Here is a 27353-nt window from a genome sequence, read left to right as displayed (position 1 = left end):
CTCTCTGTCTCTCTCTCTCCCCCTCCCTCTCTGTCTCTCTCTCTCCCCCTCCCTCTCCTCTCTCTCCCCCGCCTGAGAGCTGCGGACACTCGTAACCAAGGTAATCATCAGGTAACCAAGCAAAGCGCTTCTCTTAGTTACCTGGTGTTTACATTGGTTACGTGTGCAGGGAGCAGGCAGTCCGTCTCCTAGCAGCTGCGGATGCTCGTAACCAAGGTAAATATCGGGTATCCAAGCAAGTTACCCAATGTTTACCTTGGTTACGAGCCTCCGCAGCTGTCAAATGCCGGCTCCCAGTCTATCACGTTCAGTTCCCCTCACTCCCGATCACATGACTCCAATGCCCGCCCATAAACTTAAAGTGACAGGATCCTGCAAAATAACACATGCGTTTGCATGCGTTTTTTGCAGTAAAAGCGGGATCCGCTTTTACAGCAAAAAAAACGTTCATGACGCATGCTAAAAAAACGTAGTGTGAAAGCAGCCTTAGTGTTCCATTTTGGTACTGTTAGATACAGAATGATTTAACTGAGAATCCGTTAGTGAGCTCACTGTAATGGTTTTCAGTTTTTAAACTCTTTTCTGTCTTTTTATCAGCTCTTCTCAGCTGAATTAATATACTTTAGACCATCAGGAATGAACCCCTACATTCATTCACACTTCACCTCTAGGAAATAAAACCTTGGATCTAAATCCCCCATAAACTTCCCAATTGTCACTCAATTTATCTTTTCTGGGGTCCCCAAGACACTTAAAAAGAGTTTTTTGGTATTTTGCATAATTTAACTTCTATAGCCTCAGTGTTGCATTGTGTACTGTTGGCTACAGTATGAGTTAACTGAGAATCGGTCAGCGAGCTCACTATAATGGTTTGCCGTTTCTAACTCTTTTCTGTCTTTTTAACATACTTTAGACCATCAGGTATGAACCCCTACATTCACCCTTAACCTCAGATATATAACAGGTGTGACATGGTCTATTACCTGCAAGTCCTGAGTTGAATATAACTGTAGGTGAGGCAGATCCCGGTAGAGGAGGAGCTCCTGGTGGTGGGGGAGGTGGCGGAGGTATCGGTGGTTCCAGCGCTGGACCAGGAAGAGGCGGCGCTGGCGGAGGAGGTGGTGGAGGAGGAGGCGGTGGAGGTGGAGCCGGTGGAGCAGGAGGCATTGTAGATGGCGTTGGTCCATTTTCAACTGAAATGAGCAATGTTTGGGGTTTTAAGATTTTTGGGAATATGATAGTTTAATTAAAATATAAAAAGTTATGTACAAAGTATCAAGATTTTTTCATCTTAATTTTGGATTTACCAGTCATAGACTATGACAACACTTACTGGCTCCGGGCTCCGAGGGCAGAGGTGGTGGAGGTGGCGGCGTTGGTGCTGAAGGTACGGACATTCCTGATACGCTTGTTATAGCTCCTGAAGAACCTGACTGTGAAGCCGCAGTGGCTGATGATGCCTCCCCCGATACATCGGTACCTGACGGTGCGACAGCCCCTGATGCTACCAGCGGTGTGATAGATATGTCCCCATCCACTTTCTTTTGAATCTTAAGAGATCCTTGCTTCTCCAGCTCGTGGATTTTTCTCTCCAGAGTGGATTGTCTCTGAATGGCCTCCTCCTTCTCCTTGACCATCTTCCGTAACGTGTGCACCTGGGTATTTGCATCTTTACAGACTTCCTGCGCAGAAATAAAAAAAAATGCCAATATGGGTTAATATTGCAAAATGACAACTCCCAGCATGTGAGGTGTTAACACTCATTTTGGAATGGTCATAATTTGACAATTGATCATTTGTCAGCCCAAACGAGGCTGGGATATCAGAGCGTTCTTGACGCCCCCACACACTATAGAGAGGTTCAGCACTGTCATGTGTCTGGGGGCGCCGGACATCTGATGTTTGGGGGAGATATTGATCGTGCATGTCTGAATTCAGACCGCTGATCGCCTGTCACACAGAGTTTTTCACAAACTTCGCCAACTATCATGGCGGCATTGGACTCGGTGCAGATTCTGACACTCCACCCGATGGTTTCTCTGGTGTCTGCCTTCAACACAGGCAGACTCGGACATTGACAAGGCAAGCTATCAAGAGATAATCTCTGCTGGTGTGCTTGCTCATTTGGTCACATGCTGTCAAGAGACCTATCACATCTTCTCTTCTCTTATTTATGCTGGTGGAATCCTTCAACCCATGCCAGCTATAGTCTATTCTGTATTGGTCTGTGAGGTGTGGGGTCCCAGACTCTCTCTGGTGAAAGTTGTGTTTTACTTGTGCCTATTGCTTGGTGTGGTTGTGGAGTTTATCCCTGTTGTTTTGTAGCTTCCTTCCTGCTCTTGTTTTTCCTCCTGAATCTCTTATTGTCTTTACCTTTGTGTGTGTGTGAGCTATGTGACAGAGTTTTGGTTTTTTTCCCTTGTCTGTCTTTAGCTGTGTTTTCAACACACTGCTGTCCTGTCCTTCCCTGGGGGGAGGGGGAATCAGATCAGGACTGGTCAGGAGCAGGCCAGGAAGGAGATTCAGGCATCTCCACCATTAGGAGTATCCATGAGATTATTTATAGCATAGGGTCCTGTAGTTTGAGGGACAGCTTAGGAAACCTGGTTCGCTGTTATCATAAAGTCATTGTTACATCACTTTGTTCTTCCAAAGCAAGTGTGAACGTAGCCTTAGGGGTACTTCTCACATAGTGAGATCACTATCGAGATCGCTGCTGAGTCACGTTTTTTGTGACGCACCAGTGACCTCATTAGCGATCTTGCTGTGTGTGACGCTGAGCAGCGATCTGGCCCCTGCTGTGAAATCGCTGCTCGTTACACACAGTGCTGCTTCATTTTTTGGACGTTGCTCTCCCGCTGTGAAGCACACATCGCTGTGTTTGACAGCGAGAGAGCAACGATCTGAATGTGCAGGGAGCAGGAGCCGGCTTCTGGCAGCCTGTGGTAAGCTGTAACCAAGGGAAGCTCTTTGCTTGGTTACCCGATATTTACCTTGGTTACTAGCGTCCGCCGCTCTCACGCTGCCAGTGCCGGCTCCCTGCTCCCTGCACAAGTAGCCGGAGTACACATCGGGTAATTAACCCGATGTGTACTCTGGCTAGGAGTGCAGGGAGCCAGCGCTAAGCGGTGTGCGCTGGTAACCAAGGTAAATATCGGGTAACCAAGCGAAGTGCTTTGCTTAGTTACCCGATATTTACCTTAGTTACCAAGCTCAGCATCGCTTCCACGCATCGCTGCTGGCTGGGGGCTGGTGAGATCTGCCTGATTGACAGCTCACCAGCGACCATGTAGCGACGCACCAGCGATCCTGACAAGGTAAGATCGCTGGTGGGATCGCTGGAGCGTCGCTAAAGTGTGATGGTACCCTTAGATAACGGTTGACTGAACACTCAATAGTGATTAGATTATGACAATTCCAGCGGGTGCAACTGACTTTATTGTTTCTGGTCCTTAAAGGGGTATTCCCATCTGCAAGATCCTATCCCAATATGTAATAGGTATAATAATAATACTAGCAAATACCTCCAATTAGCAAAGTAGTATAGTTCTCCTGATTAGTCATGTCTCTTACCTCATGTGCAGGGCATTGCGGTAGCTTAGGTATTCATGGTTACGACCACGAGCAACTAACTGTCACTATATGAGTGGACGTAAATCATGGATACCTAAGCAACAATGCTCTGCACATGAGGCAAGAGGCATAGCTAATCAGGAGAACTATACTACATTTCTAATTGGATGTATTTGCTAATATTATTATTATTTTTACACTTACTACATATTGTAATAGGATCTTGGAGATGGGAATACCCATTAAAGGCAGTTATTGTGGGGTCCCATTTTTACAGGTCTGCTTATCGCTGGCAATTTCATCAAAATGTGTCTACAGACCTCTGTGAATATATCAGCTCCTTATTCATCTACGGCTGCAATTATTTCAATATAAGCATTACATCGACAATGGAAACCGTACCCGCGCAACTTCCAGTTCTTTATGTCTTTGCATGAGCTGTTTTTCCAGTTCTACGATTTTTGACATGGCTTCATTTTCTGTGTCTTGTAGTTTTTCAGAAAGCTGTGAACATTGAAGAAAAAAAATCCAAAAATAAATATTTTAAAGCATCAGAATATCAGAATTTAAAAAAGTAGTATTATAGTAGTTATATTCTTATACATAGGAGCAGTATTATAGTAGTTATATTCTTGTACATAGGGGGCAGTATTATAGTAGTAATATTCTTGTACATAGAGGCAGTATTATAGTAGTTATATTCTTATACATAGGAGCAGTATTATAGTAGTTATATTCTTGTAAATAGGGGCAGTATTATAGTAGTTATATTCTTGTACATAGGGGGCAGTATTATAGTAGTAATATTCTTGTACATAGAGGCAGTATTATAGTAGTTATATTCTTATACATAGGAGCAGTATTATAGTAGTTATATTCTTGTACATAGGGGCAGTATTATAGTAGTAATATTCTTGTACATAGGGGGCAGTATTATAGTAGTTATATACTTGTACATTTGTACCTAGAGGCAGTATTATAGTAGTTATATTCTTGTATATAGGGGCAGTATTATAGTAGTAATATTCTTGTATATAAGGGCAGTATTATAGTAGTTATATTCTTGTACATAGGGTCAGTATTATAGTAGTTATATTCTTGTATATAGGGGCAGTATTATAGTAGTTATATACTTGTACATAGGGGCAGTATTATAGTAGTTATATTCTTGTATATAAGGGCAGTATTATAGTAGTTATATTCTTGTACATAGGAGCAATATTTTAGTAGTTATATTCTACATAGAGGGCAGTATTATAGTAATTATATTTTGGCAAAAGAAGGCAGTATTATAGTATAGTAATTATATATTTTTTTGGTTCTGAACCAAAAAATGAGCTCAGTACAATAGTTACTTTCTTTATCACATTATTTTCACCAGCATGTACTAAAAAGGGGGTGGCAAGAAGTATAGGACAACAAATTTATCAAAGTAAAGAAGGTATGTGGTCTGTGACCATGGCAAGATGTCTTGGGATTCTTAAAGGTCTTGATACGTTTCTATGGACTCTCAGGGTGGAATCATGTCACCCTGGACTTTACTTACATGAGAAATGTTTTCTTCCAGTTCTTCGACTCTTTCCAGTGCCGCATTCTTGGTCTCTGCATCTTCCAGAAGAGCCCCCACATCAAACACGTTATCCAGATAAGCCTGAATCTGGACCTGAAGTTTGTCACTTTCCGTGTGCTTCAGCTTCTATAAAGTGAAGGGTTAAAATCAGGTCTACGTTAGGAGTGAAGGCGGCCAATAAGTGGTGATCGTGCACGATCAATAGTTGCAGGGGAGACCTATCTGCGTCCATTCCGTCATTATCATGCATATTTGGATCATACTCCATTTATATCTCAATAATCGAAGTTGGATAAGTGGCCGCCAGATGCCCCTGATGCCGCTTATCTACATGAGGACCCTATGATCAGGCAGTCAGGGGCTGACACTTTCTCATGGGCGTAATACAAACATTTAATACTAAATGAACCATTAGAATAAATCTTTTAAAAGGGATCCAAACACAACAGAATATACTTACATCCAGGTATTCATCCAAGGCTAATTTGGTAAATTCGAATTGAAGATGGACTCTAAAATTCATGTCTTCTACCGAATGGACTACAATATTAATGAACTGCATGCAGGCAACCTGCAAGAAGCCACAGACAGCATTAAAGGGGTTAACTAATTACAGATTCTGCATACTGAGCAAAAAGTGTCCTAGTGCATACAATACTTCCATGGATCCCCCCTCCTCGCCCATCACCCCTGTCCTAGGCCTTAATTTAACTTTTCTATGTACATTATTTGCCCTCCTGGAATTACTTTTAACTTTGGTCATTGAATATGAATGGTGCCATTCAAAGAGTAATTCCTTTCTGTCCCTTTAAGAAAGGCTATGTGATACCGCCAGGGGGGTGTTAGAATACAGAAATCCATTTAAATAAGACAGACAGCGAAACCTGGCAATGTTAACAGCATCGGTTCAAAAATGTGTAATATCTTTTTTAAAAAAAAAATAAATAAATCAAACATCATGGAGCGCCTTTGCCATAAATACACCAAAAGTTGCTACATTTTTGCACGTGTACACGTTTCCCCCCAAAATTGTGACTTTTAAAAGAGGTTTCCTGGTGTAAATTGCTTGACGAGTCCCCCCTAAGTTTATACTATTAGTTGTCGTACTTTGTGTGAGAAAAGTACGCCAACATTATGCCACATTTTGTGGCGCAAACTATTTAGCTCTTTTTCGCTAAACCATATTCCCTATCAGCTAAGTGACGCCCACTTGTCAGATAAGACACAAAAAGTGTATAAGACACAGAAATAAGATAGAAGTCTAGGAAGCAATTTTTGTGGGGAGCAAATTGGACAAAATTCTGGCACATTATTAGGTCTCCAATTTCCAAAAAACTATGTCTACCTCTTTGACCTCACATTTACTGTCTTCCTTTGACCTCACATTTACCTTTGATCTTACTGTAACTATGGCTACCTAGACCAGACTGCAACTATGTCTACGTTTGTCCTCACTGTTACTGTCTACCTTCGACCTCACATTACCTTTGATCTCATATTAACTATGTCTACCTTTGACCTCACTGTAACTAGGTCTATCTTTGATCTCACTGTAGCTATGTCTACCTTTGACCTCACTGTAACTAGGTCTATCTTTGACCTCACTTTAGCTATGTCTACCTTTGACCTCACTGTAACTAGGTCTACCTTTGACCTCACTGTAACTATATCTACCTTCGACCTCACATCAACTGTCTACCATTGACCTCACTGTAACTAGGTCTATCTTTGACCTCACATTAACTATGTCTACCTTTGATTTCCCTGTAACTATGTCTACTTTTGACGTCACTGTAGCTATGTCTACTTTTGACCTCCATTAACTATGTCTACCTTTGATCTCACATTAACTATGTCTACCTTCGACCTCACATCAACTATGTCTACCATTGACCTCACTGTAACTTTTTCTACCTTTGACCTCACATTAAGTAGGTCTATCTTTGACCTCACTGTAGCTATGTCTACCTTTGATCTCACTGTAACTATATCTACCTTAGGCTACTTTCACACATCCGGTTTGAGCACTGCGGCTCAATCCGGCTGTGAAAACTATGCAACGGATGCGGCGAAAACACCGCATCCTTTGCATAAGTTTTTACATGCGGCCCGTCCGTTTTTTTCCGGTGGCGGCATGCTACTGAGCATGCGCAGTGGAAAAAACCGCATGCAGTGAGCGGATGCGTTTTTTTCCGCATCGCGCCGCATCCGGCCTCCATAGGTATGCATTGAAAAATGCGCCGATGCGGCGCGATGCGGTGTTTTTTGCCGGAGCAAAAAACGTTGCAGGGAACGTTCGATCCGGCAGCGGCATCGGCTAAATCTGCCGCATGCGGCAAAAACCGGACCGAACGCAAGCCCCTGCGGCACAATACGGCACTAATGTAAGTCTATGCAAAAAAAACCACAACCGGCGTTACAAAAGCCGGTTGCGGTTTTTCTGCAGAACGCCGTATTGTGCCGCAGAGCAAAAATCCGGATGTGTGAAAGTAGCCTTAGACCTAACATTAACTATGTCTACCATTGACCTCCCTGTAACTAGGTCTACCTTTCACCCCACATTTTCTATGTCTACCTTGGACCTCATATTAACTATGTCTACCTTTGACCTCACTGTAATTTTGTCTACCTGTGACCTCATATTTTCTATGTCTACATTTGACCTCACATTAACTCTATCTACCTTTGCTCTCACTGTAACTATATCTACATTTGACCTCATATGTCTACCTTTGACCTCACTGTTCACAGCTCTATACATTGAACTCAATATTAATTTGTATGCCGCTAGCTCCCCCTAGTGGTGATGGCAGTCAGACAGAACTTCATCCTTGTTACGTGTGAATGGGAGATTTTCAGCTCTGTCTGGAGTTTCCTACAAGTAAATATGTCCACAATACGAGATTAGGATCAGGAGGGATTGCATTAGCATGACATAAACATTAATTATAGGATAATCCCTTTAAGTAGTGCTGCAGACCATGAAGTGATTACAGGTTGTATCTTCTGATAGATTTGAAGGGAACTGGAAGAAATCTAAATTTTCCTGCAAAATGTTGATGTATTTTCTACTCATATATAATCCTAAAAATAAAATAAGACTTGGAAATGTCCTTATAAAGTGCATTTATGGGCCATAAAGGGTTAAACAGATGTCATGTCCGTTATCATAGGTCATACGAGGACAGTATTGGCCATATACACATCCTCCTAAATAATGTGGCAGAACGTTCTTGATGGTGCCGATGACCTTAACATTTTTTTTTTCATTATTTGCTTCTTCCTTCATGAGATCCAGACCCAGTAAAGTTCATCTCGAGGTAACGGCTTCTTCTGACGTTAACGACTATTCCTCGCAGACGTATCATTAATTTCTAATCTATTGTTTTTCATCAACCAGGTGTTTGAGGCCTGAAGCAAAATTCTAAAGCTAACAATATCACAGGAGTGAGCTGACATTTTTAAAGGGATTTTCCAGTAACGGAAAAAAAGTCTGCTCTTTTTTAACCGAAACAGCGCCACTCCCGTGTACAGACCAAGACTGGTATTACAGCTTATCTGCAATATTGTAATACGAGACAGTCCCGCAGACAAGAGTGACCTTGTTACTAAGGGGGGGGGGGGGCCTTTTTAATACTAGACAACCCCTTTAAGAGGAGTTGTCACTTGCGGTACATATGTATTTTTTTTTTTACTTGGTGTAAATGCCGCTGTTCTCCTGAATCCGGCGTTGTATTTCTTTCGTTTCTTCGCCTCTGTGTTCTGGAGATATGGCCCTTTATTTCCATGTACATAAATCTAATATTGTTGCCAAGTGGGTGTGGTCATTAGTGCTTCTCTGTGGACCTTGCCCAGTTGGCTAACAAGGTTATAGTTACTGTATACGCATGGAAGAATGGGCCATATCTCAGGAACAGAGAGGTATTCCTATACCTATACAAAGGAAAAACAACGCCGGATTCAGGAGAACAGCGGCATTTACATATTGTTGGCGAGTGATCCATCCTCCTTAAAGTGCAACTGTCAGTCTAATTTATGTCTTAGGTACCCATGTATAGGAACATGATAGGTGCGAGTTCCAGAGGTCAGAGCCGCCTTTACCTCCCCTTCAGTCTCTCTTGACCCCATCCAGCCCGGTGAAGGTGCTGCTGACCCCCGCATCAAGACGGAGAGTGACTGAAAAGTGGCCATCATGTGTGTGGAGCTCTCCATTTACTTGGAAGCTAGCTAGCATGCCATTGTTGTGACTCCCGTAGAAGTGAATAAAGAGGCCCATACACATGGCGGGCCACCTCTCCAGTCTTACACCGGCTCACCAGGTGCGATAGGTAGAGTAGCTCTGTTCAAAGTTGTTACGTTCCGGCGCCACCAGATCAAATAACAGCATATCTATACAGGAGCCGGGTGTCGGACCCTCACCAGCTTCATATTGTTGACCTATACTATGGAAAGGTCAGAAATAAATTGCAACCGGACAAACCTTTTAAATTAAAGGGGTTGTCCAGGTTATATCACAAGAGTCTGCAGGCTTGTGCATCCTCAAATTATGCGATGTGAGGATTCTCTAGTAGGCAAGATCGAGGGGCCACGTGACCGCAAATATGTAAAAAAAATACTCCCAGTCACATTCAGACTAGACGTACGAGGTCTCATACAATACAGGTTGATTAAGAGAGGCGGGCACGTCTAGTTGGAATGTGGCCGGATGTATACAAATTACATATTGAGTTCACATGGCCGCTCAGTCTCGCTGCCGACGCTAGAGAATCTACACACATAAAATGTCTGCAGACTTTCATCACAAACCTGAATAACCCCTTTAACGTTTTTCTCTTGTTTGTTTGTTTTTTTACTTCAGCTTCTATATAAACTACGTGTCTCACGAGTAACCAGTGTCACGAGTGTGTCACATCCACAGGTTACATCTTGGATTGGGGTGGATTTACTTTCTTTTGATGCTGAAATGATAAGGACTTTTTTCCTGCAAACTGAGATTACGCTTAGCCTTAATCACTGCTGCAGCATTTTGTCATCACGCCCTTCCGCTATATATACCCAATACTGACTTTACTCCATGCCGGTGATTGATTCTCCATACTGACCACGTTGAAGGAGCTCATCTCAGAATAGCTGTGGTGTCGTTTCTGTTGCAGCTGTGAAGGTTCCTGCTGAAGAAACCAAGGGGTCCTTTTTGTTGGATTTTTTCGCACCTGTTTGTTTGTCTTTCCTTCCTTGTGTTGTGTAGTAGTGGGAATAGTGTCCTGCTGGCCAATATCCTAGTCAGGGTAAGTTCAGGGTCAGTGAGAGCCTAGTGACGTGACAACACACATAGGGAAGGATCCGTCTAAGTACATTAGGGAGCTCAGGGATCAGCCATATGTGAGTGTGAGGTGGTGACCCCTCTCTCTACCGCCATGGCCTTCCTTTACATCTTCCCTGGTATTCCCTCAGAGTTGCGCAGCACGCCGGGCATTCCCTCACCCCGGCGTGACAACAAGACAGCCAACAAATTCTCTGTTGTCTTTCTACAATTTTGTAGTCTCATACTTCATTTCTGTCCGTTGCTTTGTAACATGCATTCGTTAGGTTAGCCAGAAGTACAGGGCACAGAGAAGGAACCATGACTATATGATCAGACTACTTAGCACTTGTTTGTTGTCTGTTACCATGGAGACACATTATCTACATAAGACCTGCTATACAAATCTGTAGACATTTTTTTCTATTAAGGCCTATTAATAAAAGTTAACGTTATTTGTAAGGTAAATTATTTGGGATAATTAAAAAAAAATTAAATTTGTGAAGTTGTCACCGTGCAGGTTGTGGGCACAACTCTGGCCCTCTCGGCCTTATTTACCGGGGCGGATGTGAAGCACCGGGGACCGTGCCATGTGCCTGCACAATAAATAGGCTGTGGCACCAAAGCGATAGCTGCAGTCCCACAGGTACAGAGCGGCAGTGGACTCTGGTAGCTTTTCATTTTAGAGTCCATTTCTAAACATTGGGGTTGTCCACCTCTGAACATCCTCAATTGTAAAGCGCTGCGGAATATGTTGGCGCTATAGAAATAAAGATTTATTATTATTACTTTGGAGACATTTTTAATAATATTAATAATAATATTTTTTACAATTGGGTTTTATTAAAAATGTTGCACTGTTTTTCTTCTGTGTTGAGCTGTGTATTACTGGCTGCAGACTGAGTTAACTGAGAATCAGTCAGGGAGTTTCTTTTGACAGTCTCACAGGGAGTTTGTAACGCTTTGATCTGTCTTTTTCTGAGCTCCTATCGGTTGATTTATGACCACATCAAAGTTGAATATGTTTAAAAAACAAAATCCTGTAAAATCCAAACGTTGGAACACTTTTACTGAAATCAGATTACAAAAATAAATGGAACATTACCATGAAATCTATGTTGTTGTCTTCATTCCTGAAATGTTCCATGAGCTTCTCGAAACGTTGTTTCTCACCACACACCTTGAAGGGTAAAGAGAAAAGCAATTACCGCAGAAAGAATTGTCGATATATGACTGGTAAGGGAAACACTGCGTCAACATGTATGGCCCCAAAGTATTGCTTCATCACTGTCAAATCCCATTCTGAATGTATATGCTAATGAGGCTATAAGTGCCTTGGAGGCGGAGACTTCTTTACACCCTCCTCTTATTTACTGAAAGCTCCGCCTTCTCCTGCGTTAGGTGTTTGGCCAGAAGAAGGCAGAGCTGTCAATCAAGGCAAGGAGTAATGAGTAGATAGATACACTGATGCATTACTCCGCCCAAATGCACCTCCAGCCTCATTAGCATATACTTTCAGAACAGGATTTCTCAGCACTGGAGCAGCACATTGAAGCCACACAGGTGTCCATTAGCTTATATTTACAAGGCCCACACATCTACATTAATGGGGGAATTGTAAAGTTGATGACTGAATCAGTTTCAAAATGATGACCAGGGGCGTAACAACCGCAGTCCACGGTCACAGAGTTAGGCAGGGTTAGTGGCTCGGCACCCACCCTGCAGAGAGGCAGCCAGCTCCTCTCTGTGAGAGAGGAGCTGCGCTGTTCAGTGGAAGGCCACGCGGCCGCAATGGGGCCCGAAAGTCAGGGGGGTCCGGTGTCAGCGGCAGCACTGGGCCCCCCTCGCCCGTCATCGCACACAGCAAGGATGAAGGATGGAGCGGAGCGCTTGCTTCATCCTTCCTCATTCTCCCCCTGTGCCTGCGCTCAACGTCTCTGCCGTCACTATGGGGTGAATTATAATACATGGGGGACTATAGGAGGTGCATTGTAAGACATGGAGGTCTATGGGGGTGCATTCTAATATATGAAGGGTTATGTGGGACCGATTACTACATGGAAGGCTAAGTGGGGGCAATTATAGTATTTGGGGAGCTATATACAATGGGGGGACAAAGATACAAGCATGGCATGGGAAAGTTTTTTGCTGAGGGAAAGAGCACCCAGCTTTCCCATGCTCTGCTATACATCTTTCCCTCAGCACCCAGCTTTCCCATGCTCTGCTATACATCTTTCCCTCAGCACCCAGCTTTCCCATGCTCTGCTATACATCTTTCCCTCAGCACCCAGCTTTCCCATGCTCTCCTATACATCTTTCCCTCAGCACCCAGCTTTCCCATGCTCTCCTATACATCTTTCCCTCAGCACCCAGCTTTCCCATGCTCTGCTATACATCTTTCCCTCAGCATCCAGCTTTCCCATGCTCTGCTATACATCTTTCCCTCAGCACCCAGCTTTCCCATGCTCTGCTATACATCTTTCCCTCAGCACCCAGCTTTCCCATGCTCTGCTATACATTTTTCCCTCAGCACCCAGCTTTCCCATGCTCTGCTATACATCTTTCCCTCAGCACACAGCTTTCCCATGCTCTCCTATACATCTTTCCCTCAGCACCCAGCTTTCCCATGCTCTGCTATACATCTTTCCCTCAGCACACAGCTTTCCCATGTTCTGCTATACATCTTTCCCTCAGCACCCAGCTTTCCCATGCTCTGCTATACATCTTTCCCTCAGCACCCAGCTTTCCCATGCTCTGCTATACATCTTTCCCTCAGCACCCAGCTTTCCCATGCTCTGCTATACATCTTTCCCTCAGCACCCAGCTTTCCCATGCTCTCCTATACATCTTTCCCTCAGCACCCAGCTTTCCCATGCTCTGCTATACATCTTTCCCTCAGCACCCAGCTTTCCCATGCTCTGCTATACATCTTTCCCTCAGCACACAGCTTTCCCATGCTCTGCTATACATCTTTCCCTCAGCACCCAGCTTTCCCATGCTCTGCTATACATCTTTCCCTCAGCACCCAGCTTTCCCATGCTCTGCTATACATCTTTCCCCCAGCACCCAGCTTTCCCATGCTCTGCTATACATCTTTCCCTCAGCACACAGCTTTCCCATGCTCTGCTATACATCTTTCCCTCAGCACACAGCTTTCCTATGCTCTGATATACATCTTTCCCTCAGCACACAGCTTTCCCATGCTCTGCTATACATCTTTCCCTCAGCACCCAGCTTTCCCATGTTCTGCTATACATCTTTCCCTCAGCACCCAGCTTTCCCATGCTCTGCTATACATCTTTCCCTCAGCACCCAGCTTTCCCATGCTCTGCTATACATCATTCCCTCAGCACCCAGCTTTCCCATGCTCTGCTATACATCTTTCCCTCAGCACCCAGCTTTCCCATGCTCTGCTATACATCTTTCCCTCAGCACCCAGCTTTCCCATGCTCTGCTATACATCTTTCCCTCAGCACCCAGCTTTCCCATGCTCTGCTATACATCTTTCCCTCAGCACCCAGCATAGGAAAGAGGGATTTCAGATCATGTGAAACTTTGGTGCTGAGGGAAAAAGCCAAGTGTCAGTCATACTATCCCGTACCCAGAGTGTCAGCGTCATTATCCCGTACCCCAAGTGTCGGTGTACGGTTGGGGGGGGGGTGCCCAGGTCAAAACTCTGCACATCAAACTCTAGTTACACCATTGATTATGATCTATGCTTTTGATTGGTGGAAATCTGACTCTGCGCACTTCAACCAATCAGCTAATTGAAGGGGCTGCAGTGTCCCCTGCATAGGCTGCCAGGCAAGGATCCATAACTCTAGTATTGGTCATGCCTCGTAATGCACCTCACTCCTACTCATTTGGACTGGAACGCTGTGGACCCTTCAAGTAAGCGAGAGGCGACCCTCAGACAATCTTATAGTAAAATCATCTTCTACAGATAGGCCAATAATTCTATAATTACAGATAATCCCATTATTATTATTATTATTATTATTATTATGACTAATAATAACTTGCAACAAAGACAATACTAATATTAAATAATCATTACAGAAAATAGTAATAATAATGATAAGAAAAAATAATTAAATAATCATAACTATAATTCTCAAAACAAAAATAATGATAATAATGATAATAATGACAACAATTAATATAGTAATAACAATAAGCAATTAATCTTAAAGTCATATAATATTTTACCATCTATGGGAAAAAGTTGTAGCATAAAATAAATCAGTCACAAGTCTCCAAGGCCAATAATTTATTAAAAAAAAAAAAAAGATCTATAAAAAGACGCTGACACACAAACCAAGTTCCTATTTTCTAACAAAGGAAAAATCCAAGGAGAGCTCCTATATTTAAAGCACATGACAGTGCGACAACACTTAACCATAAAACAAAAAATTCCCCAGGGTATTTTTGTGTGGTTACCACGGAGATACCACTTAAGTCATGCAAATAACACTAGTACGTTAATTAAAATATAGGAGGAACCATTAGAAAGACCCTTTTCTACCACCCTACTGGTCTCAGAACATCATATAGAATCCTTCATATTTTTACATTCAATTAATTTTTTATTTATTTGATATTTAACTATTTAGTTACATATAATATTTTCTTCTGATTATATCTTACTACTTAATTTGTTTGAAATTTATGCTATTATTTTCTATTATATATTTGTTTTTATGATATGTTGTTATATTTAGCATAACATGTTTTTTTAAATGTTATAATTATATATTATGGGGGGTTTTTTTCAATCATATATTCTAATTCTGTATTATTTTTTATATATATAAAATATATATTATATATATATATATATATATATATATATTATATAATATATAATATATAATAATCTAATAATATATATATATTATAATAATATATATCATATATATATATATTAAATAAAATATATAATTGGAATATAGAATAAAAAAAATCATATGATAAATATATATATATATATTTTTTATTATTATTTTCTTTTATATACATATAAATATATATATATATTTATATGTATATAAAAGAAATTAATAATAATATATATATATATATAAATTTATCATATAATTTTGTTTATTCTATATTCCAATTATATATTTTATTTAATAAAACATTTTTACTTTTATTATTATTTATATATAAATATATTATTTTTTATATTTTAAGCTATTATTTTCTACTGTATCTTTGTTTTAATGATGTAGTGTTAATTTTAGCATAACTTTTTTTACATTTTATAAGTATATATGTTTTTCTAATCATATATTCTAATTATGTATTATTTTATTCAATATACATTTTTTAATTAGATTTTTTTTTTTACAATTATATCTGTTGGGTTTTTTTTATTTATATATTCTAATTATATATTATTTTACTTAATAAAACCGTTTTACTTTTTTATATTTATATATATACACATATATATATATTTACTTTTTTTCTTATTTTTTAACAACCATATCTTGATTTTTTTTATTATATATTCTAATCATATATACATACACACAAACATTATATATATATATATATATATATATATATATATACACACACATATATATATATATATACATACATACATACATATATATATATATATATATATATATTAGTTTATTACCTTTTTTACAACTGTATCTTATGATTTTTTATATTTTATATTCTAATTATATATTATTTTACTTAGTAATTTTTTTTTTTACTTTTTTATTTCATATACTGTATATATATTATTTTTTTTTCTAAATTATTTTTTTTTTTTTACAATTATATCTTAGTTATTTTTTTATTATAATTATATCTTAAGATTTTGGCCATTTTTCTCAATTCCGTATATCATTAGCAATTACTTCAATCGCCAAACTTAAATTTCAGGCAGAAACCAGAATAACCCTTAAGAACATGAGTCTTCCCCTCAGAATACGGGAAATGCAGGATCACACTTTTACCTCCTTGAAGTTATCAAATGCTGATAAAATAATTTCATGTCCTCCTCGGACAAGGCAGACGGCTGCGAGCAGCTCTAAAACAAGTGCTTTTGTTCTGTTGGAAAAAAAATAAAAAAAAGGAGAAAAAAAAAAAATCAATATAAATAATACAATAAATTATCCCGCGCTTCCCTTACATCAGCGCAATGAGTGGGAATTCTCCGCCCTGCGAGCTGATTGGACAGGCAGAAATTTAAATTGACCCCTAATGCCCCTTTGTGTTATTTTCTACCCTATTGATCCTAATAGGAGAGAATGTAGGTACAGAGTGATTGACATATTTCTTTTCTTCTGTCGGCCCTTACTGTCACTAAGTGGCCAGTTTTGTTCATATTTTATTAACCTGTGAGCCTCTTCTCCTTTGCATTTTGCTGCTCCTCCATTATTCCTCCTGGAAATATAGGAGTAAATGATTTGCTTTGTGACATGTCCCTATACACTTTCATGCTATGCTATCATTGTGGACTCCACCAGAGTGCGTGATACCCAGGAATTAATTTGTTCATATATTTCCAGGAGGAATAACAGAGGAGCGACATAAGAGAATTATTTCATGGATGAAGGAGGGGAGTTGACAGTTAACTCTTTAAATGAAATTAATGGGATTTTCCATTTTTCTTTGAAAACGACATTGGCGGGAAAAAACATTGCCCTACGTTGTCTTCTGGACCACAAGATATTACGCCCTTATCTTTGGTAAAGTTGTAAAAAAAGAGTGGAAAACCGCTTTAATCATAATAATAAAATAAATTCCGGTCACTTGTCACTCGCAGACACAGCATCTCTGACCTAATTCTACCATATGGGAAAATTCACAACCAAATGTCTAGAAATGAACAGAAGCCGTTCTCCTTGACGGGTCAGGGACAGACGGGGGTCTTCATGCTACAAGGGACACCAGACGCCATGTTAGTCTTGATGATCGCTCTGTCCTCGGATGAGCTTGCGTTTAACCCTTTGTGCTCCTCCCATATTAGCAGCCCAGTGATCACTTAATGGTGCCGCCACCTAGTGCATAAATACGACTGCAGACAGTCTGCTAATAAACTCCACTCACAAGCAAAGGAGGAAACAGACACAGGCTACGTGCAGATTTGGTTATATCTACACATATATTGACAAAAGTAATGGGAATATCTAGTTTACCAATTTATTTGTGCTTTTCCAGGAGGAATAACAGAGGTACAGTAATATGTAGTGCTCTAAGAAAAAAATGTTGCATTTATATTATGCTGAATATAAATATTTGCTGCAAAAAAAGCATATCATAATTCATAATTCCACCTAAGTGGCCTTGAATGTAGACTGCAGACCCCAGAATATGCATCGTCCCTGCTATACAGATGCAGCAGAGCTGAGTTTGTGCTGTAATGTTGCTACAGCCTCATATTACAGAATTACCTCCAAATAGTTTTATGGACATTATGTGTTACTGTCATCAGTGCTCACCTTGGGTTTTTATTGTTCAAACTTAGTGCAATTTCATTGACGGCATGCGGATGGGACATGACCATGTTAAAACCGTACTGCAGAAAGGGGGAAAAAAGATTTGTGTTATAAGACGTGCTGTGTCCTACCTGCCCATAAATTTATAGACTTTTAGTCCAAGAGAGGCATGAAATTAAGTTAGGATCTTATCAAACAAAGATCACCTTGCCGCGGTTGATGGGCTCACATGAATTGGCCAATTTATGAATTAAATACCTTCCTTTTTATAAATATATTCCATATAGCATTAATGCAGTTTTATTTAATTCTAGCTGTATTACCCGGGAAAGTAACTAACTATTCTTAACTATAAAAAACTCACCAAAATCATATTACCTCACACATAAGCTTCTTATACTAACAATGTCCTTCATTGTCTATAGCAACCAATCACAGCTCTTTGACTGCTAACAAAACAGAAGCAGAGCTGTGATTGGTTGCTATAGGCCACCTGATAAAAATCCAGGGTAACTGTCAAAACAGCCAAATATATTACCTCAAACATCCCAACAGTTTCTGTGTGTGTGTCTCATTCTGTGTGTGTCTTTTTCTCTGCGTGTGTCTGTGTGTGTGTGTCTTTTGGTATATGTCTGTGTGTGTGTGTGTGTGTGTGTGCCTCTTTCTGTGCCTGGGTCTTTCTGTGTGTCTCTGCGTCAGTCTTTGTGTGTGTGTGTGTGTGTGTGTGTGTGTCTTTTTGGTATATGTTTCTTTCTGTGTCTCTGTGTATCTCTCTTTCTGTGTGTGTCTCTTTCTGTGTGTGTGTGTGTGTGTGTCTCTTTCTGTGTGGGTGTTCCTCTTTCTGTCTTTGTGTATCTGGGTGTATGTCTCTTTCTGTGTGTGTCTCTTTCTGTGTGTGTCTCTTTCTGTGTGGGTGTGCCTCTTTCTGTCTGTGTGTATCTGGATGTGTGTCTCTGTGTGTGTGTGTGTGTGTGTGTGTGTGGTGTGTGTGTGGTGTGTGTGTGTGTGTCTCTTTCTGTGTGTGTCTCTTTCTGTGTGTGTCTCTTTCTGTGTGTGTCTCATTCTGAGTGGGTGTGCCTCTTTCTGTGTGTCTCTTTTTGTCTGTGTGTTTCTTTCACTACCCATAATAGGAGGCTACAATAATAGATCCGTTCCCAGCTCTATTGACTTTAATGGAGGTAGTTTTTTTGGCTAATAACTGTAAAATGTGGGGTTACATTTTCCCCTCAAAACATAGTCTATCATGAACCCTGAATCAAATGAGGTGTCTGCAAAATTTCGTGATTGTAAATGCGACGGTGCGGATTCCTTTGGCGGACACACACATACATACATTTACACTCCATTCACACGCAGCTTTATATATTCTGTATATTCTGCTGTATTCTTTTGTTGTATTTTGTGCAGTCATAGCAGCTTGCACCTGTTCACACTTGCTTTGTTCTATATGGAGATGCCGGTCAGATGTTTGTGTTAGTAGACATGCAATAATATAAATCAGTTAATTGGGGCGGTGCATACTGCTTTATTGAGGTTAATGTGTACACTGTATTCAGCGAGTACCAGAGCTCCCCCTAGTTGTGAATGCAGGCAAACAGAATGTTATTTTCTGCCTACGCAGTGGATATGGAGCTCGAGCAAACATTTGTAATTCCTTCATGAGGCAACAAAATGTATAATAATATTTGGAGCGATAAGTGACATTACCTGGTAATTCATGATCGCCCGCAAACACATGACACAGACATGGACGTCGTCCTTTTTACAAACTAATCTGGAATTTTTTAACGTCCGTCTACTGGGCAAAGTGTTATACCTGCAACAGAGAAGGATTAATAGAGTTAATGCATGCTGTATATGTGTCTAGTGTCTTATTGTAGCATATCATCTGCTAATATTACATCTTTAAGGGAACCTGTCATGTCCCTGAACACAAACATCTCCAGGGCAGGGGAGGAAGTAATAAAGTACATAGACATTACAGCACGGGATTGCAAATTATTCTTTCTTTGAGGTAAAACGTTTTGTTTTTTTTCTTCAAAAACAGGCAGGAAAATGTTTTACCTCACAATAAGAGTAATTTGCAATCCCATGCTGTAATGTCTATATACTTTTTACTTCCTCCTCTGCCCCGGAGATGTGGTATGATCAGACCATGTCCCTGTACGGTCAGACACGGCCATTACACAGTACACAGCAGGGACAGATATATAAGATTATCTCAGCACAGGAACATTAATTTTAAACACATCCAATTGTGGAAATTATTATTATTCCAAGATCTATAGATTAAAGTCAACATTTTTCTTGGGAAAAAAAACACAAGGATAAAGAATAACATATCCAACATTTTCTACTTCCTGGGGACAGAGTCCACTGGGGCATCAATGTCGTAGTTGCTTATTAAAGGCATTGCTCCCTTTTAAAAACTTTTTCCCATAAGCACATGTGAAAAATCAACCTAAGCATTGCTTACCCTTCCTGGGTCCAGCGTTGTGTCTCCGCTGCTGTACTAGTTTTTGTTGACCACGTCGACAACGCTGCAGCCAATCACTGAGCTCAGTGGCTCGCACCATTTACATCAGCAAAGTTGCTGAGCTCAGTGACTGGCTGCAGCGCTGAAAACAAGACCTCCCTGCTGCAGCCAACCAAGAAAAGTCAGTGGCACAGAAATGGCGCTGGACATGAGAAGGGTAAATAAGGATTAGTTTTTATTTTTGCAAGTAACTGAGCCTATGGGCGGACAATTTATTAAGGCTGTGTTCACACATACATTGTAACCTTTTCTTAATAGAAGAAATGACGCCCTGCTGGATCCTAACAGGGCCTGACACCACAAAGGACTTAAAATTAGATCTGTTACGAGATTTCACAATTAGATCTCTAACAACTGATGAGGCTGGTGTACTTACTTTGAAAGTCCATGTCAGGATGGATCATCTTGATAATAAAATGAACATTTTATGAGTCCATCTACAAGGTGAGAGCAGTTATAAGTCCAAATGTATTCAGTCTCCACCCGCCCAGCCTGTTTCCCAGCTGCAGCTTATACCTAGCAGTGTTAGATATCAGCAGCCGCAGGGAGGAGGGGCACTGAGGAGCTGGTAATCAGCTAGGCAAAGATTACGTTTAAACTCTGAAAAAGGACTAAAAAACAGTCGTTCTGAAATGATGAATTTTCAAAGTAAGCACACCAGTCTCATCAGGTCTTACTTTGTAATAATGTGTGACATTTGTGTTATACGATTATGAGTCCAATGAGAGGACAATCATTTTCAATGCATGCAAATGTGGCACCCCAGTGATCATGGGAGCCACAGTGGCGTTGTTCTCCTTAACGGAGGACAATGCTATGCCTGGAAGCAGCGGGAAGATCTCTGTGCCAGGTACAATCACACCCAGCTCTTCCTAATCCAGGCCAAAAGGGGGAGCACAAGTCCTGTTAGGGGTGAGCTTCCCTGTGCATTCTGGGCTGGGGAGGGGTTAGAGAGAGAGGAACAGGAACCTCAGAACTCTAGTAGTAGTGAAAGAATGGTCGCTGTTAGAGAGCTTTCTCAAGCTTTCCAGGACCGAGCGCTGAATCAGGACACCGGGGTCCTTGACTGTCGGGTGCTAACGGCCCAGCAGTAAACCCGGAGGACAAGAGATTCCACACCTCCTGGCCCAACAGAGACTCCCAAGGCGCAGTAGCATAATAAAGGCCGGGGACACAGAGTTACCGGCGGGCCCTACATCCGGCTCGCGCTGCCCGCCACAAAGGACAAGGCAAATCACATCTAGGAAGAGAGACGCCGTGCTGCTTTGGGCCACAGCGGCCCACATTCAGAGCGCACTAAGGAAGGCCTCCAACGTACCTGGCAAAGAAGGGATCCTCACTGCTTCCCGCCTGACTGGACCACTGTAACCTGGGACCATAACAACTGACCAGTAAAAGGTAAAGGAAACTACCGGCCTGTGTTGTCCAGTTACTGTCGGCGTCCTCAGCCCCGCTCCCCAGTGTACAACACCATAGACTACCAACCTATCACCCTCCCTGGGGTCCGATCCACCTGTGGGGAGCAGAATCATCTTTGCTGCGACACCGCCAGCCCTGGAGGACATCACCCGCAGCGGCGACTAATCCCTGGCCGCACACCACAGGTGGCGTCACGAGACCGACTACCATTCTATGATCCTTAATCCCTTTTATTGTACGCCTCGGGGCCACAAAGCCGGGCAGGGCCACCCGTGACATCCCAGACCCAATATCACCAGCCCGGCGACGAGTAAAGTTCACCCGTTGCCCCGTGGGTGCTACACATATAAGTTAATTTTCCCCCTTCCACCTCATCCTTCAATACTTCGCACCGGCTCTTCTCCATCTTCATCTACCTGGATATCTGGCAATGCGGGTGGTAGATTTTGATAAGCATTGGTAAAAAGCAATGATTGAATGAGGACACACAGTATATGGCTACCGCAGGTGTCACAGTCTGGAGGACAGCTGTCATGGCGGTAATGATAAAGGTCTGCAGGCGGCCTGCGGTCTCTGTCTGTCCGGGCACCGGTATAACTTAAGTGTCATAATGCTATATAAGCCCTGCAATTACTGGAGACATTTGATGCCTAATTCACGCTGACATTTCTCTCTGAGCACTTCCAGGCTGGAGGATCATTTGCCTTTAAGAGGAAAAAGCGACGACTTTTGTAAAAAAAAAATGGAGGGGAGCCAGCACTGCTTATGAGTGGCATGCAACAATGAAAAAGTAAAAAGTGTAATATTCACAAATTCATTCCTACTGTAACAGTTCAATGAGATTTTTGGCAAATAATTGATCAATGATTTGAGCCCCCCTGCCCCGTCACGGCAAATCTCTATAAGGGGGGTCCCTACACTACAGTTATAATATACATACGTACCATAAGGTCTCGTGTAATGCGCAGGACCGTATGAGAACATCACCTACCTGAGAAGTGTCAGAACCGCTCCCATGCTGCAAGGGCTGACAACTGCGAGTAGAAGGGCAGTCCAGGATAGAGATTTGCCGTGACGAGGCAGGGGGGCTCAAATCATTGATCAATTATTTGCCAAAAATCTCATTGAACTGTTACAGTAGGAATGAATTTGTGAATATTACACTTTTTACTTTTTCATTGTTGCATGCCACTCATAAGCAGTGCTGGCTCCCCTCCATTTTTCGTTTACTGGTCAGGTGGTTGACCGCCACCATGCCGTGCACGCCCAGTGTGGTTTGCAAATTCCTTCTGTTGCCATCAAAATTTATGTTGGTGCCTGTTCACATACAGCCACCGCCTCCTGTTCCATATTCATTATTACTTAAGCACCACCTGCCTGGGGCTGTTCCGCCCTTCATCCATGCCTGCTGGTCTGACACTGTGGGGGCTAGTTCTGACATTGTGCTGGTGTGTGTGGTTCTGCCGCACGCACCGGCACCTGGACTGCCCTTCTACTCGCAGTTGTCAGCCGTTGCAGCATGGGAGCGGTTCTGACACTTCTCAGGTAGGTGATGTTCTCATACGGTCCTGCGCATTACACGAGACCTTATGGTACGTATGTATATTATAACTGTAGTGTAGGGACCCCCCTTATAGAGATTTGCCGTGACGGGGCAGGAGGGCTCAAATCATTGATCAATTATTTGCCAAAAATCTCATTGAACTGTTACAGTAGGAATGAATTTGTGAATATTACACTTTTTACTTTTTCATTGTTGCATGCCACTCATAAGCAGTGCTGGCTCCCCTCCATTTTTCGTTGACTTTTGTAAAAAGGAACGACGTCCACATATAGGCTAAACGTGCCAAAATGAATTCCATCATTGGTATTATTTATATTTAATAAGTTGTACCTATTTAAAATGGGAAATAATGTCATTGGCTTCCAAATACAAAACCTTGGAACCAGCGGAATTTAGTATATATAACTCACTCTTTTCAAGGAAGTCATTCAGCATAAAATGACTGTTCAAACCAAGCCCAGGCACTATTGGCGAGGCCAAACAGTTCAGTGCACCTTCTTGTTTTCCATCTATCTTCATCCACCAACCTTGATTGGCAGTTCTTTTGTAGGACGGAGATTGATGCAAATAGCTAAGAGGAACGGTGCACTGAATTGTTTGTGTACATTAAAGATGCCCCAACTTTATGTGCTTGGTTTGAACAGTCATTTTGTCCTGACACATTCTCTTTAAAGGGGTTGTCCACTACAAAGACAACCCCTTGTGATTCTATGGCTGTATTCTGCTTCTTGACTGCTCATTCACTTCCAGGGCTGCTCATTTATCTTCATGCATATGCACTGGTTTCCCCGCCCACCAGCGTCTGTGATTGGTTGCAGTCAGACATGCCCCACCATGAGTGGCAGCGTGTTAGCTGACTGCTTCCAGTCACAAACCCAGTCTGTGGGTGTATTGTACAGTAAAAATGAATAAATTGGCATAGGGTCCTCCCATATTATGATACCCCCAGCTGTGCGCTTATCTTGCCTCTGTATCAAAATAAGAGGAACCGCAAGCAGCTTTTATTTTTTTTTTATTAATTATTTAAATAAATAATTTTAAAAAACATGTCTGCAGTCCCCCAAAATATTGATACCAAGCCATGATAAGGCCAACAGCTGAGGGCTGGTATTCTCAGGCTGGGGATTCCCATGCTTATTGAGCCCTACCGGCCAAAAAATAGCAGCCTGCAGTCACCCAAGATTGCCGCATCCATTAGACAGTCCCGGAACTTTTCCAGGCTCTTCCCGATTGTCCAACTTACAGCGGCCATTAAGCCCTAGATTAGCGATGGGGTGGGTCTTTTACAGTTCTGGTCCGCCCATCACTAGTCACAATCCCACGTGAGCCCTGGCACTGTTGCAACCATGCCAGTACGGGAGGGGAGAGTAGGCCTCATTATTTCACTAGGGAGAAACATGTGGAATCAGAAGGGGTGGTCCTAGTAGTAGTGGACAACCCCTTTAAAGCTCATTTATGTACATACTTTTGGCTGGATCTATCCAGTGGAGATTAGGATTTCTTCTTGGATTCTATGTCATGTAATAATAAACTAAATCATTTTAAAATCATATTTTTTTATATATATTCATTACATTATTTTATATTGCATAATAAAATGAGAATAAATTACTATTTTAAAGGCGTGTTACTATGTATGCAACGTACTAATCACTGATCGTCTGAGACGCTCAGGCACGTTAATAACCACCTGCAAAAATGAAGGGTTAAATTGGGATTTTTCAGCCCATCGACTGCTGCGTAGAATATCCCGTCACTTACAGCAGAAAAAATTGCTCGTGGCCATATGACTTCATCCCAACCTTACCGGCAATGTATTCCTGTGTCCTCCTGTAACTGCTCATTAGAGAAAACACAGGGCTTGATTATGAACAGATCCAGGGATGTAACGTGACAGCCGCAGCGTCCACCGGGACATCATAGCAAATACATAAAAAGCCACTTTTTGGTAGCGGTAGCCCAGACGACCTCAACATCTCCTGCGCAAAACTCAACTCGGAGGAACTGAGACTAATTAGTTCTTGTTTTGTTGGTAGCTCAGTAGATGACAGCAGACGGGCGGCTGCTATATATATATATATATATATATATATATATATATATATATATATATATATACACACACACACACACACACGAGTATGGACATGTGGTTGGAGAAGTTTCCACAATACTGCAAAAATTACTTCTGCTTTATATATTTCTATTATTTTTCTGTTTATTTTGGAGGAACTTCAGACTTCCTTAATGTAATTGACCCTCTCCTCCTCAAATAGATGGTCATTTCTGGAGCCCAATGTGTTTGGATCATCACTTATTATCATTCATATTGCCAGGTATCCAAGAAGAGAAAGGCCGATGGGGCATATCGACAAGCATCAACTCATAACTGATGGGGCAGTGATGGGATATAACTAGTATAACAAGCCCGCTCATTTCTAGTTACTAGTACAGAGCCCCTGAGCATGGTAGTGCCCGCTCATTTCTAGTTACTAGTACAGAGCCCCTGAGCATGGTAGTGCCCGCTCATTTCTAGTTACTAGTACAGAGCACCCGAGCATGGTAGTGCCCACTCATCACTAGTTACAAGTACTGAGCACCCGAGCATGGTAGTGCCCACTCATCACTAGTTACAAGTACTGAGCACCCGAGCATGGTAGTGCCCGCTCATCACTAGTTACAAGTACTGAGCACCCGAGCATGGTAGTGCCCGCTCATCACTAGTTACAAGTACTGAGCACCCGAGCATGGTAGTGCCCGCTCATCACTAGTTACCAGTACTGAGCACCTGAGCATGGTAGTGCTCGCTCATCACTAGTTACGAGTACAGAGCACCCGAGCATGGTAGTGCTCGCTCAGCACTAGTTACGAGTACTGAGCACCCGAGCATGGTAGTGCCCACTCATCACTAGTTACGAGTACAGAGCACCCGAGCATGGTAGTGCCCGCTCATCACTAGTTACGAGTACTGAGCACCCGAGCATGGTAGTGCCCGCTCATTTCTAGTTACTAGTACAGAGCACCCGAGCATGGTAGTGCCCACTCATCACTAGTTACAAGTACTGAGCACCCGAGCATGGTAGTGCCCGCTCATCACTAGTTACGAGTACAGAGCACCCGAGCATGGTAGTGCTCGCTCATCACTAGTTACGAGTACTGAGCACCCGAGCATGGTAGTGCTCACTCATCACTAGTTACGAGTACTGAGCACCCGAGCATGGTAGTGCCCGCTCATCACTAGTTACCAGTACCGAGCACCCGAGCATGGTAGTGCCCACTCATCACTAGTTACCAGTACTGAGCACCCGAGCATGGTAGTGTTCGCTCATCACTAGTTACGAGTACTGAGCACCTGAGCATGGTAGTGCCCGCTCATCACTAGTTACGAGTACTGAGCACCCGAGCATGGTAGTGCTCACTCATCTCTAGTTACAAGTATAGAGCACCCGAGCATGGTAGTGCTCGCTCATCACTAGTTACAAGTGCAGAGCACCCGAGCATGGTAGTGCCCGCTCATCACTAAGTATAAGTCACCTTGGGTGGTCAGGCAAGTTTTCATAGTTTCTACTATAAATAGAAGCTACAACAAATGTATGAACATAGTCTTAACATGAAGATATCCCACTTTACAATGTCCAAAATAACTATACCTACCAACTTTTTGGGTAGGAGAAAAGTATGCAAATCACCCAGATCCTAACAAAATTGCAGCTAAGACAATGTTTACATGTACAGTAGTTTATTCCATTTTTTGTATCTGCTTTTGCATGAAGAAAACCAAATATTATGATTCAGTATAAAATCCATTCATTTGAATGAGGATGGAAATATTTCAAAAAGTTTTATATTTGACTGCTATATGTGTTTTAGCTTGATCAAAAATACAGAGTTTGTGCAACTTTTTTGTCCAGCTCCAAAAAATGAAT

At 41.8% G+C, this 27353-nt stretch overlaps 1 protein-coding gene across 8 annotated transcripts in view; it reads right to left on the bottom strand.

Moving 5' to 3' along the window:
* Window positions 1-27353, bottom strand: part of FMNL2 (formin like 2) — a 300140-nt gene that overhangs the window by 40925 nt on the left and 231862 nt on the right. For all 8 annotated transcript variants that reach the window (XM_075317219.1, XM_075317215.1, XM_075317213.1 and 5 more), the window contains exons 7-15: window positions 19616-19724; window positions 17912-17988; window positions 16424-16517; window positions 11548-11622; window positions 5604-5714; window positions 5120-5269; window positions 3976-4077; window positions 1334-1682; window positions 984-1193 (exon numbers count right to left, since the gene is read on the bottom strand). In XM_075317219.1, coding sequence (XP_075173334.1) covers window positions 984-1193; window positions 1334-1682; window positions 3976-4077; window positions 5120-5269; window positions 5604-5714; window positions 11548-11622; window positions 16424-16517; window positions 17912-17988; window positions 19616-19724 — 1277 coding nt within the window. The remainder of the gene's footprint in view (window positions 1-983; window positions 1194-1333; window positions 1683-3975; window positions 4078-5119; window positions 5270-5603; window positions 5715-11547; window positions 11623-16423; window positions 16518-17911; window positions 17989-19615; window positions 19725-27353) is intronic.

This window comes from Anomaloglossus baeobatrachus, chromosome 7, assembly GCF_048569485.1.
Source record: "Anomaloglossus baeobatrachus isolate aAnoBae1 chromosome 7, aAnoBae1.hap1, whole genome shotgun sequence".
NCBI classification, from domain to species: domain Eukaryota; kingdom Metazoa; phylum Chordata; class Amphibia; order Anura; family Aromobatidae; genus Anomaloglossus; species Anomaloglossus baeobatrachus.
Note: the sequence above shows the minus strand (reverse complement) of the source record. Positions and strands in the feature narration are given on the sequence as shown.